Genomic DNA, 14,154 nt, shown 5'->3' on the forward strand with positions numbered 1-14,154 from the left:
TGCGTGGCGCATCTCCGAGATGGTACAAGACGGACATTTGTGGTTTAAAAGTTTTTTTTTAATTATATTTTAAAATATCTCTCTTATTTCTCGGCTGGGATCGTCTCGAGACTTTGAAGCTGCATTGAGACTGACATTTGAACCTTCAAACCGTTGGTTGCAATTGAAGTCCATTATATGGAGAAAAATCCACATTACTAAAAAGAAGTGAGTAAATTATCTGTAAATTTGTCAAAAGTATTATTAAGTATTTTCATAAAAGTGCACTATTGTACTCATGCTGCTGCTATAGTAGTCTTGACATACTGCCATCTATTGTTGTGGATGCAGCATCACATAAAGCAAATGTTTTCAGTTTCCAGATGCCTCCGTACACATGATAATTTATTCCACAATGGAAAATTGCAGTGTTACAGAGATAAAGTGATTATAATTTGCCTGGTCATGTGATCTCAACAAGACATACATGATATGAATGAATAGCCCTTGTGTTTAATAAAACAGCGTTTTTTTAACCAGTGATATGACTGAAGTCGCCATCTCATAATCTTTTTTTAATATGAAGAAAAAAAAAAACTTGGGTAGCATACCTTAAATACAGAAACTTTTAATAATGTTGCTTCCAAAGTAGTGAGTTCAGTATTTTACCTGCAGAGACGCGAGGTCATGGAACGTGTTGTCCTCAACAGTCCTGATAATGTTACTATGCAGCATTAATAGTTCCAGGTTTTTTAGTCCAGAGAGGTCGTTCGCTTTAAGAGTTGATAAACTGTTGTACCTAAAAAAACACACAAATGTCAGAATCGGCCTTAAATAAGCAGTTTCCAATGACATTTTTTAGAGAGTTTCATGCCAGTTTGACTGGTGTGTTTTACCCCAGGTTAATCCGTTCCACAGCTGGCTGGATGTCCCTGGGTATTTGACTCAGGTATCTGAATGTGCAGTGCACTTCTGATGGAGCGTAACAGGCACAGGATTCGGGACAGCCGCTGCTTCTGTGTGTTATATCGGCCAGAACACACAGCAGCACCAGGAATCTCCACAGCAAACATGACTCTGGTGCTGTTGGGCCACGCATTCTGGAGAAGAGCTCGGTTTCTTCCCTATGACCAGCTCAAGCTGCCATTAACCATTAGCTTTCTGTAAAATAATCAATCATTTCTACATTACTATTCACCGCTGTTAGCAAAGTTCTACATGCAAAATACCTTTTAGATATTTCAAGCATACCTTTTAAAAATTATAATAGTAGCCTATAGTGCGAAACATTAAAAATGTATGTTTATTACATATCTATAATATTTAATATGTATAAATTCATTTCACATTGACTGCAAGAAAATTAAAGATCAGATTATCAGAACATAAAAATGCTATTCGAGTCTGCAACCCTTTATACTCCATGGCCCTACATTATAGAGAAGCGAATCATGGTAGCCCAAGTACACTGAAGATAATCGGCATTGAACATATCCCTAAAGCCTGATTTACACGGGACGATTTTAAAATTGTCGGCCGATTTTCCAAACCTGAGAGACCCCACACACGGCGATAAAAAATCACGGGTCTAACAGTTTTGGTCGTACAGTGTGTGGCGCGCAACCACACGGCAAAATCAACGCATCACACACGAACCGATTTGACTCGATTTGAGCATTCCCAGGTCAGACGGGTAATCTCGCAAAATCCCTCGAGATCAAACGTGACTTCAGAGTAAACAATCATGGCGGACGAAGAGGATGCAGTGGCGATAGTTTGTAGTTTGTTTTTAACCGAAAAAAAGTTGGTCTTCCATCTCTGACGTCCACCGGATTTTCTGGTGCCCATACCGCCGGCTGTTTTGATTTTGTTTCCCGAAGCTTCCTCGCCGCCTCGCTTTCTGATTGGCTACACGCCACAGTCCACAGGCTGCGTGCTCGTTCGTCCCCGGGGGACACCACACACGAGGAGAAATCGGGCCAAAAAAATCCAGCATGTTGGATATCCCCGATTTGAGATCGGAGCGGTCCCGACGTCCTTCCAAACAGACGAGAGCCGTCTTAACACACCACACACGGCAGGAATATCTGATCAGATTATTTTACGATAATCGGAGCATCCTTAATTATGATTGTCAGAAGGGGTGAATCGGGGCTAAAATCGGCCTAATTATCCTGCCGTGTGAACCAGCCTTAAGTCAATATGAGGAGGAGATAGGGTTAATAGGCTTTTACAGAGTCTTTCTGGATCTATACACTGAAAGCAATTACATTTCCAGGCTTAAACGGAGAATTAGACTTTGTACCATTTTTGTAATATCATTTTTTCCCCTCTTATAGTAATAAGTTACACTATGCATTATTTGACGTTATTTTTGTATTTTGACCTGTGTAATCTGATTCATTAAAAAAATACAATTAATTGAATATATTTTTGTATTTTGACTAGTATACTTTATTAATATTTATGATATTGGTTTAATTGTACTTTTTTGTGTGTGTGTATTGTGTTCGATTCAACTATAGGCCTATAATATCGTGAGAGATATGCACACAGAGACCAGGTGTTTGTCATTCGACTAATTAACAGCTGTTAAAAATGACGTTGTTTGTTACACACACATCCTGCATGTATAGCCGCAACACCTAGTTGTACTTGTCACCAATGTTAATGTTTAAGCCATGAATAGAAAGGCTTTTTAACTTTTTAAAAAAAACTAATTCGAGTGGAGTTCCTATATTCTTCGAGCTTAATCCCAAACAACCAAAGAGCACCGAGATTTCACACTCTGTGCAGCACTTCTTTGATTAATTCACATTCGTAATACATCATTTCAAAGCAAGCATGTTTCTACGTAATCTGTTATCAGAGGTGACTGTCACAGTAATGTCCATATGGCAGAAATTTACATTTAAAAGGCAATACAGTTCGGCCGAAACAACATTAGCAAAATGTGTGATCATAATGATTACAATATAGGGAAAATTCGACAGTTTTTAATGTTGATATTGTAGCTTAATTGAATAACGTCATGTTCTTACAAATATGCTATTATAGTAAGCATTATATTAATAGGACTATAGATGGGCTTATGTCATGAACCCATCCAAACTTCTAGTAAAACATAATTAGTTTGACACGTCCTGAAAATCCGTGTCATAAACTACATCTTGATTTAACTGCGGAGAAGCCGATCGACAGATTAGCAATACATGAATGAAGCACACGTACCTGATACGCAGACTATTTAGATAAAGATTCAAATGAAACACTGTCCACATGGCATGCAGAAATTAATAATCCATCAATCGTATCCTTCCCCGTCCCCTCAGGTTTAGAAGATCGAGTGATCAGGTCAGCTTTGGGAGAGAGACTGAGAGACTGAAACCTCCTCCTCTCGGTCTGTAGTGCGAGAGGTTCACACGGAGTAAAAGGAAAACACCATCATAACAGATATGAACCGCCATATCACAGCAGAGTAGACGGCAATGATTTGTGAACAGATGTATCGCTTCACGGCCCAATGTACCGTGTTATATATTTTACAGGTGCTTTAGCTTTTTAGCCTCGTTGCAATTTTATAAAATAAATGTTGTTGTTTTTTAAAAACCGAATCAAAATTATTTAAAAAAGTAAATATTATACAAAGCATTGAATGAGATCCCATAATAATTTAATAAATTTACAGTAGTAACAATAAATGCTATTTTATGATAAATTTGTCATGTTCTTTATGGTTTCATTAGGCATACATATTGTAATTATCTCTAAGATGGACACCCAATTTAATGTTTGATATTTACCATTTAAATCTTGTCATGTCAACAAATGGAAAAGTCAGTCAGGTATTTATCATGTTAACTATTGTGCCTTTTATCTCATACTTTTACACATGTGACCCTGGATCACAAAAGCAGTCACAAGTCACAGGTATTTTTGTAGCAATAGAGCATCACAGTCCCGCCCACAGCCCGAGAGAGCTCTGGTGCCGGAAGTAAATTTCCCATTCATTTCTCCCATTGACTTTTGGAAAAATCTGTATCTAAAGAGTTTTAGAGCATGTCTGAGGATAACCAGCTACGGCTGAACTCATAAGCATACAACATATCATTTCGAGTGAAAAAACGAAGAGAAAATCCAAAAAAAGGCTAAGGTACAAGACTGTGTACATATTTTCATTTCCGAGCGAAGGAACTACTCATCCCATAAACCACCGCGCCTCGCTGAAGTCGACTGAAGCCAACCGCGAAAGAGCCTTTTGAGTGAATTTTATATAGTGAATGTGTAGTTAATAGCAGTTCTTTCAATAGTAATCGTGTAAATAAAAATAATAGTGTTTTATATAGGTATTGTGTATCGAATTTTATATTTATCATCGTGTATTTTATATTGTGTGCGTGTGTGAAAGCGGTTAACGATAACGTTAGCAACATGGTGCAGTGCTTTGTACCTGACTGCAAATCACCGCTCAGTCTCAGTCGTCAACACATGTCTGTTCAGTCAGTGTGTAGTTTGTGTTTATTTCAAAGCCCTTTATGACACAGGACACTCTGCTGACAGGACAGGTTGAGGTCCATGCTCATTTTCATGAAGATAGTTCATTCTTAATTGTAATAACATTTAATGTATTTTCTTAATATCCACAACGAGTGTAAATTAAAAAGTGATGGTCAGCAAACCAGAAAGTGCACAACGCCACCGGTCTGCTCTTGGACCATCATATTCAGTTTATTAACTTGCCATGAATTATTATACAAATGTTCAGTAAATGCATGAAGAGGTAACGTTATGCCTAGGTTAAATATTGTTTTGACAGCGGCATCATAAAATGCTTGATATGACTCATACCATATGAAGGCTACAGTAGCCTATCTAAAGTGAACGATAAGTAAGGGATAATGTAAAGCGAGGCGGTTGTTATAGCGAATACAACTCCCGAAAGGCTAACGTTAACGTTAATTAACGTTATGAGCCCGACGCGAAGCGGAGGGGTCTTGAATCAGCCTGTATTCGCTATAACAACCAACTCGCTATACATTATCCCGCTTATTACATGGCTACCTACCAAATAAATCAATAATTTGACACAAAATATTAATTAAAAAAGTAATGTATTGATTTAAAAACTATTTATATGGCTTCCGCTAAAGAAAACAGCCGGTTCCGTCTCTTCTGTTAGAATCCTGCTTCCATGGCAACGCTCTGTTTTTTCCACGGACCTTCGCGGGGTTTTCACGATTTCCACCAATCAGATGCATCACTGTGGGATTGTGGGATTGTTTAGGATTGTGGGTAATGAAGTACTTATCCAAGACATCGCGAATAAAAGGCATTTATCTCAAAACAAGGTTAGTGCCCCATGAACTTTTGGCGTTTATATGAGCATATACAATCGCTTAGTACAGCCGTTGCTGGTTTTAAGTCTACCATGTATGGTTACGTTTTTATGGCTTATACCCCAAATGTCTATGGAGAAATTGTATTGAATTTTTACTTCCGGCACCGGCTGTGGGCGGGACTGTGATGCTCTATAGCCAACAATACATTGTATGGGTCAATTATCAATTTTTCTTTTCTATCAAAAATAATTGAATATTAAGTAAACATCACGTTTCATGAATATATTTTGTAAATCACTCAAAAAAATGGTTTCACACGGAGTAAAAGGAAAACACCATCAAAACAGATATGAACCGGTGTTCTGACGGAACACCATACCCATCAGAATGGGATACCTTCGGCTAATGCGCATGCGCAGCAGTGAAATTTGTGCAATTGCGCATGCGTTACATTTTTAAAAAACATAATTTCATCATATCTAAGATTACAAGCGGTAAGTGTTGGTGTATTATATCGCATAATATATACACATTACCGAATTGCATGCCTTGTACAATCACAAGAAATGTTGACAGACGTTTTCAATATATTATTTTTAGAAACTGTATTTTTATTAAACCAGGGGCTATCAAAACAGCATAGGCTACCCCTTTATAAACTGTATTTTTATTAAACCAACATGTTTTTGTTTTGACAAAGTAGGCTAAATTGACAGACCCCGCTATAAAACTCAACTTCCGGTATGCTATTCTGACAAAGTATGCTACATCGACAGAACACCGGCATATCACAGCAGAGTAGACGGCAATGATTTGTGAACAGATGTATCGCTTCACGGCCCAATGTACCGTGTTATATATTTTACAGGTGCTTTAGCTTTTTAGCCTCGTTGCAATTTTAAAAAATAAATGTTGTTGTTTTTTAAAAACCGAATCAAAATTATTTAAAAAAGTAATTATAAAAAGCATTGAATGAGATCCCATAATAATTTAATAAATTTACAGTAGTAACAATAAATGCTATTTTATGATAAATTTGTCATGTTCTTAAATATGATGGTTTCATTAGGCATACATATTGTGATTATCTCTAAGATGGACACCCAATTTAATGTTTGATATTTACCATTTAAATCTTGTCATGTCAACAAATGGAAAAGTCAGTCAGGTATTTATCATGTTAACTATTGTGCCTTTTATCTCAAATACTTTTACACATGTGGGCCTGGATCACAAAAGCAGTCATAAGTCACACAGGTATTTTTGTAGCAATAGCCAACAATACATTGTATGGGTCAAAATTATCGATTTTTCTTTTCTATCAAAAATAATTAGGATATTAAGTAAACATCACGTTTCATGAATATATTTTGTAAATCACTCAAAAAAAATGGTTTTGTGGCACTTGTTCTTTTTACCCAATTATTTTTTGTTAAAGTAACACAGATATATTTATTTTACCTCAAACACTATTGCGTTTAACTTAACCTGTATAATTTTCAACTATACTTTATTATCAATCGATGAACTAATGTAAAGGGTTTAAAGGAACACTCCGACTTTTTGGGACTTTAGCCTATTCACCTTATCCCCCAGAGTTAGATAAGTCCATACATACCTTTTTCATCTCCGTGCGTGCTATAAGTCTGTTTGACGCACCCACCGCTAGCCTAGCTTAGCACAAAGACTGGATGTAAATGGTTGCAGCTAGCATACTAATCCAAATAAGTGACAAAATAACGCAAACATTTTCCTATTTACATGTTGTGATTTTTATAGTCACAGAGTGTACAAAAAACAAAGTCACATGAGACACAGACATATTTTAACTGTATAAATACTGGGAACTATATTATCTGAAGGCGAAGCACTGCTACTTGGGCGGAGTCATAACCGCAGCACCTGAGACGCGCCGAGGTGAGGAGCAGAGAGTTCGTTCAGAGTTTGGGTAACAGAGTCAGCAATTTATAAATAGTAAAAGCGTAGTTTACAATCATGGATTTTCGCTGTATTGTAAAGAACTGTGACAATAAACAGGGGAGACCAGGTAATACCATGATGTTTCATAGAATTCCAACTAAAAACGCTGACCGGATGAAGAAATGGCTACTTGCTCTGGATATTGATCAAAACACACCTAATGAGATTATCAAGGGACATTATGTTTGCTCGGTACATTTCACTGAGGACGACTATTTTCAAAAAATGGAATTTGCCTCAAGGACCATTAAACGTGTGCTGAAAGATACAGCCATCCCATCGATATCACATACAGGACAAAGTGGAGCGGCTGCGGTAAGTGTTCCGTTATATTTTTTAATGTTTAGCCTAACCCCAGCTAACAGGGGACGTCCCCCGGACTTTTCGAACGTCCCCTTAGGTCCGCATTAGGTCCGCTTTGTAACGTTCCCGAGCGAACGTTCGGAGGACGTCCGCATTTGGTCCGCTTTGTAACGTTCGCTGGCGGACATTCCGATGACGTCCGCATTTGGTCCGCTTTGTAACGTTCGCTGGCGGACATTCCGATGACGTCCGCATTTGGTCCGCTTTGTAACGTTCGCTGGCGGACATTCCGATGACGTCCGCATTTGGTCCGCTTTGTAACGTTCGCTGATGGACATTCCGATGACGTCCGCATTTGGTCCGCTTTGTAACGTTCGCTGATGGACGTTCTGAGGACATTTGTCCGGGCCAGGTTGCGAACGTCCCTATTTCGTCCCTCACCTGCCATTTCCATGACAACACTTGGGAAATCCAGTCGCCCATGCCTTTGATTTTTATCATTAGACCGGACATCTTGCAACTCAAACGAATAATTAAACTAAAATATAAACCCAATATTGGATTAAAAAGGGGATTTGTTTATTCCTTAATATCCTAATTAATTAATTGTGATAATGGATTTTATCTAAAAACCATGGTTTTTGTTTTGCAGATTGACGTTATAGTATTAGTAACTGCAAATAAATTATAGTAAAAAAATATTATTTGAATTTATTGTAAAATTAAGTTAATGTTAAAAATGTTAGTTTTAATTTTAATGTTAAGATAATAACTTTCATGTTACTTATAACTTCTATCACTAATTAAAGATGTAATCAAATCAGAGTCTGTTTTCAGCCAATATAATTTAAACATCAAAAACATGATAATTTATTCAATTGAATAGGCTAGAATTACTATTCCACATGCATGAAGAAAATAAGGTTGAATCTCAGGAGCTCTAAAAGAATGCATCGACTTCAAATGATGAATGCAGCCAAGGAAAATGCGAAGAAGGGAAAAGCACATTGCTGGAAAGAAAGTGGAAAATAACAGGTAAGACAAATAAAAGTATCCTAATTTAGGCTGCATGTCAAACTGTTGGTCAGGCGATCGAAGGACTGGTTTTATTCAAAATAAGTTATTATAGGAAACATATTATTCTAATTATTGCACTTAAGACGACTGATAGCACTTGAATCTCAAAAAAAAAAAAAAAAAAGTGTCATATTATATAGCTACACACATGCAAGTGACGATCAAAACATGGGATCAAATGCACCTAAGCGAGTGACGTCATTCATTACGGCACGCAGCATGTATCCATGGCAACGCTCAGCTGCTTAGTGAGTGACAGTTAACGGTCCTCCTCAGACGCGGCCTTGTGGTGTCCCTTTCGTCTGTCTAAAAGGTATTTTTAATTGTTATATTAGTATACATTAGTTATCGTAACCACTATCCATCATTACATTTTATGAAAATTGTACCTTTTAAAACGTTTGATGAAGTTGTCGGCCGTGTACCACTGCTAACCGTTATGCTAACACTACGAAGCTAACGTTAAATGTTGCTGAAATGAGACAACGTTATATTTCACTTATGGATAAATAGACATATAAAATCATAACACTACTGAATGTGTTCATTTTGTTGTTTTAGGTAGATGCCAGGGGGAAGAATGGCCAACGGACTAACCCCACAGCTGACCCACACACACACACAGCTGCCAGCGCGTTTGAAGACACACACACACACACACACACACGGAAAGAGCACAACACCTTTACAATTGTTCAAATAAATACTTTGTTCCTTACAACGTGTCTGTTTTCTTTGGTTAGCCAGAAATAAAATAAAATAAAATGATATTCATGGGACTAAACGCGAAAGTCCCCTTAATGTCCCGAATGGCCGCTGGTGGTCCTGTGAACGTCCTCTTGAACGTTCGGAGGACGTCTTCGCGAACGTCCGCGGGACATCAAGCGGACCCTACACGGGGACGTTCGGGGGGACGTTCGCACAGGCCATTTAGGGGACGTTCGGGGGACCTTTTTTTGTTAGCTGGGACGTTACTGTAACAGTGCCATTAGCTAACTTAGATCTAATGTAACGTTAGTGACACTATTATATGAATAGGGTGGTAACTACTATTGCAGTTGTTTACGGGCTCCATGTATCCCCTGTAATGTTAGTATTGTTGCCTCGAACGCGCTCTGTCGTCCCAGTAACACTTGAGCGGAGCTAGAGCTCACGTATAGTCACGTTGGTTTTGTTGACAGAAGAAACAACGGCGCGTCTCAGGTGCTGCGGTTATCACTCCGCCCAACTAGCAGTGCTTCGCCTTCAGATAATATAGTTCCCAGTATTTATACGGTTAAAATATGTCTGTGTCTCATGTGACTTTGTTTTTTGTACACTCTGTGACTATACAAATCACAACATGTAAATAGGAAAATGTTTGTTTTATTTTGTCACTTATTTGGATTAGTATGCTAGCTGCAACCATTCACATCCAGTCTTTGTGCTAAGCTAGGCTAGCGGTGGGTGCGTCAAACAGACTTATAGCACGCACGGAGGTGAAAAAGGTATGTATGGACTTATCTAACTCTGGGGGATAAGGTGAATAGGCTAAAGTCCCAAAAAGTCGGAGTGTTCCTTTAATTTCGCGAAAAAAGAAAGAAAAAAAACCCCCTGATGTTGTGATTTCCAACATATTGGAAATAGGACGGTGTGCGACGAAGGTTGAAGGGTGCATGGCATCAGAAGTATCAGCCATAAAAAATATAAAGTTAATCGAAAGGCAAAGTCTTTCATTTCTGTTAGTATTTCGGAAACTCTGTCATGGGATGCTTTTAAAATATTGCACAGAAAAAAAATATTTTGGCTGCTTGTTCAAATTGCTTCATTCAAATGAGATTAAGCAACACATTTGCTATACATTTTGTCCAAACTTAATTTGATTGTGTTCAATCTGCTTAAATATGTGTACAATTTAAATTTACTTAATCCATTTGTGTTGGATTACATGAATGATTTGTTGCATTAACTGAAACTGGGCAGTGCTTGTTAGTTCCCAGCATGCTTTGCATATAGCTGAATTAAGATCGAATAAATGTTGAAATGAAGTGTTATTTTGTGTTTTTGAGAAAACGAGAAAAGAGGAAGACTTGATGGTGTGTAATTGTGTTTAATGTACAATTACATTGGAATTATTAGAACCATTTAAATTACAGTGGGTTACCATTGTGGAGGAGATTGGAGCATTTGGTTAGGCTGCGGACTGATTCAAATAAGCTGAACCCAGTGGCTGAAGGAGCATATAAGGCTATGTTTACACGGAAACGATCTGAAGATCATCATCATCAAAACAATCATCCACTGTTCGCTCTTTGGCCAGAGGAGAACTGGCCCCCGACTTAGCCTGGGTTCTCCCAAGGTTTTTTTTCTCTCCATTCTGTCACCTGATGGAGTTTTGGTTCCTTGCCGCTGTTGCCTTCCTTCTGGCTTGCTTAGTTGGGGACATTTAATATTCAACAATATTATAGATCTGCCTTAAAGGTGGACTGATGATGCAATTTTTTTTTAATTATTTTCATGTTATCACTGTGAAGCTGCTTTGATACAATCTGTATTGTAAAAAGCGCTATATAAATAAAGGTGACTTGACTTGAAGAGAAAACGCAAAAGTTGCGTTTCACTTTTTATTCTGCGTTTAGATTAGTGTTATTTGGGGAAATCTGCTTGCATATGGTGACGCAAAAGTGTGTGAAATTTGATGTAGTGTGCACTCCAGGCAGCTAGGTGGCACTGTAAAGCACTGAAAGTGAAAGAGACGCTGACACTGTTTTTCATGTTTAATACGGTAAAGCTGCTGCTTTAACTCTCGGTGGTGCTCTTCACGTGTCGCTCAATAATGACAGATTTATTTTATTTTTGTCAATTAAATTAATGCTAGATTTTGGTTTGATAATGTTTTGTTATTTTCCTGTACTGGCGCATGCTGTGACGTAAACGCGTACGCGGCGCCTTCACTGTTTAGCAGACGTTTGCGTTTTTACCCTTTAGACGGGAACGCGATGGTGGAGCATTTTTAAGATTTCCACTCTGGAGGGTGGTTTCACTTTTTTTTGCGTTTTTAAGCCCCAAAAACGCTGTTGCCGTGCAAACGAAAGGCACATCCGATAAAATATTTTTACGTTTTCACCCGCGAGCGTTCTCGTGTAAACAGGGCCTAGGGTAAACGTACCTATTAAGCTCACCAAAATCTACATTGAGACATTTTTAGTGCACAAGATATTGGTTTTAGTACAAGAAGTTATTTTAAAATAAAATATATCTCACACTATAATATTGTATTTTATTTTAAATGACAAAAGTATTTCAATTAAGATGTACATTAAATATAAAAAGTCTGGCTGTGCTTAATGGGTATGTTTTGTACCCTTTTAAGCACACCCCTGTTCCCAATAAGCTCACAACAAGTTTTATTTAAAATTCTTGTTTATTTTAAACAACCTTTTTAAGGAATAATTGAAAGTTTTATTTGAAGGTCCAGAGTCAATCACAAAAAAACAGAACACTAAAATCAAGCAACAAGGCATTCAATTTGATCAGGTAGCCTATCCTATTCATAGTGACGTGTCATTCAAACTCATTGTAACATCTAGACTAGTCCACGTTCAGCTAAGTAACACATATTGAAAAATCAAATAACAAAACAAACCAATAAAACATTTAATTCATGGGGATGAACACGGAAACTAGCCACATTATGAAGCCTCATATTAAATGGATGTCAACTTATTTATATTCTCTTATTTGCTTTTTGTAGAGATGTCTATCTCTTGGTGGTTCTTCAAGTAGAAGGGTCCTGCACCCTCTAGTTGTGCTTCACACAGAATTCTTCAATTTTGTCTAGCACAGGCTTTCAGGAAACAGCACAGAGCTTTCCTGTCTACTCCAAACTTATCGGACAGATACGACAGGTTTCTGATAGCTCCTTATTTGTATAGATGACATGCCTCTTTCATCTTTGGCCATACACTATAGTTTCGTCTAGCTTTGGTCATCTTAAAACTGAAAATAAGTTTATTAATAATTTTTTTGAAGATTAACATGGTGACAACCATCAGTTAATATTTAAAGTCTGATTATGAAGTATTTACATAGACGTTCAATGTGGATGAGCTTCAAGGGAGCACACTGTGCTTAATTGGAGCAAAAACTATTTTTAATTAATAAATATTAAATTAAATTTAAAGAAATATTTAGCTAAATTAATAATCTAGGTAATGTATTAAGTTTATACCAATTTTAATATGAACAACTATTATTAACAATATCTATGAAATTATGCTTTTTCTAATTGATGTCACACTGAAGCTGTGTGATTGGCATAGTAGTGCACCCTTTAAGCTCACCTAACAATAATATGAATTCTTTAAAAATTACAGCAGTTTAAAACCACAGACTATCAATACAATGTAAAATTATAATATTATGGATTTAAAAGTACAAGCCATTAATGCCTGTGAAGTAATATATTAGTGTAGCACACAATCTTATACAGCTAGTAAGCTAACTATGTTGGTAGCATCTGGGCTATGTTGCTAGAACTATCTTTTAGATCTAACTGTAATTATTTCCCACATCCAGGTTCCAGGTTATAATATGCAAAAGTCTAAACATTAATCTCTTAATTTTGCAATAAGTAGATGTACTTATCCAAAATAAAGGCTTAAACATATAAAAAAATGCACATTTGAGGGGCTCTTCTTCAGGTGAAAGTTTTCAGACAGCTTTCAAAATGACCGCCAGACAGTGTGAACACATGGATACACATATCTCAGTAGGATATATACATTGCTGTTTCTTTTTATAATCTGAGCTCCAAGATGGTAGTGTGCTTAATGGGTACTCGAGCTTAATAGGTACGTTTACCCAATCTTAGCATTTAAAAATGTTAATAAGTGCTATTATTAGTTGATAGCTAGTTGTAGTCTAGAAGTTCAAATTATAAATCATCAGTGGAAATATTATTTATTGACCTATGTGACTGGTTTTGTGGTCCAGGGTCACATTCTTCCGTTATTGAAAAACTGTTGCTTTTATCACCTTGAACAAAACTGAAAATTATTAACAAGACCTTGTCTTGAAATATATTCAATAATTTTATCGATTCTCATTACTTAAATTCTACAACATTTGAAAAAAACATCAAATCAAATTAGCGCTGCTGCTCATGATCACGTCACGGATCAGACACATTTCCACGTGCATCTTGAAAAGCAGAAGATTTGAAAAGTGCTGTGGCAAGTTTTTGTGCATCAAATGGTTCACATAATTGTTTGCACAAAGCCAATAAATGTCCAGTTTTTAGTACGAACCAGATCAAAGCCATTTTCAATTTCATAATAACTGATGTAGCCTATTTCTGATTTATTTGTCATATTTTCATCAGTGGTCAAGATTATTGGAACAATCTTCCATCCACTTATCCTCTGTATAGTCCCAGGTCTGCTGGAGTCAAGGGCAAGGAAAACATGGATGCCATGATGTAAAGTAAAAAAAATGC

At 37.1% G+C, this 14,154-nt stretch overlaps 1 protein-coding gene and 1 long non-coding RNA gene across 2 annotated transcripts in view; both read right to left on the minus strand.

Moving 5' to 3' along the window:
• igsf10 (immunoglobulin superfamily, member 10) overlaps positions 1–3,385 on the minus strand; it is a 48,613-nt gene extending 45,228 nt beyond the window's left edge. Inside the window, exons 1-3 of the mRNA XM_079610549.1 lie at positions 3,211–3,385; positions 876–1,140; positions 649–778 (exon numbers count right to left, since the gene is read on the minus strand). Of these exons, the coding sequence (XP_079466675.1) occupies positions 649–778; positions 876–1,078 (333 nt within the window). The 5' untranslated portion in view covers positions 1,079–1,140; positions 3,211–3,385. The remainder of the gene's footprint in view (positions 1–648; positions 779–875; positions 1,141–3,210) is intronic.
• The window catches only part of LOC306997308, a 413,102-nt gene that overhangs the window by 138,541 nt on the left and 260,407 nt on the right, over positions 1–14,154 (minus strand). The window lies entirely within an intron of this gene.

Source organism: Phoxinus phoxinus (genome assembly GCF_949152265.1).
Source record: "Phoxinus phoxinus genome assembly, chromosome: 4".
Lineage (NCBI taxonomy): Eukaryota > Metazoa > Chordata > Actinopteri > Cypriniformes > Leuciscidae > Phoxinus > Phoxinus phoxinus.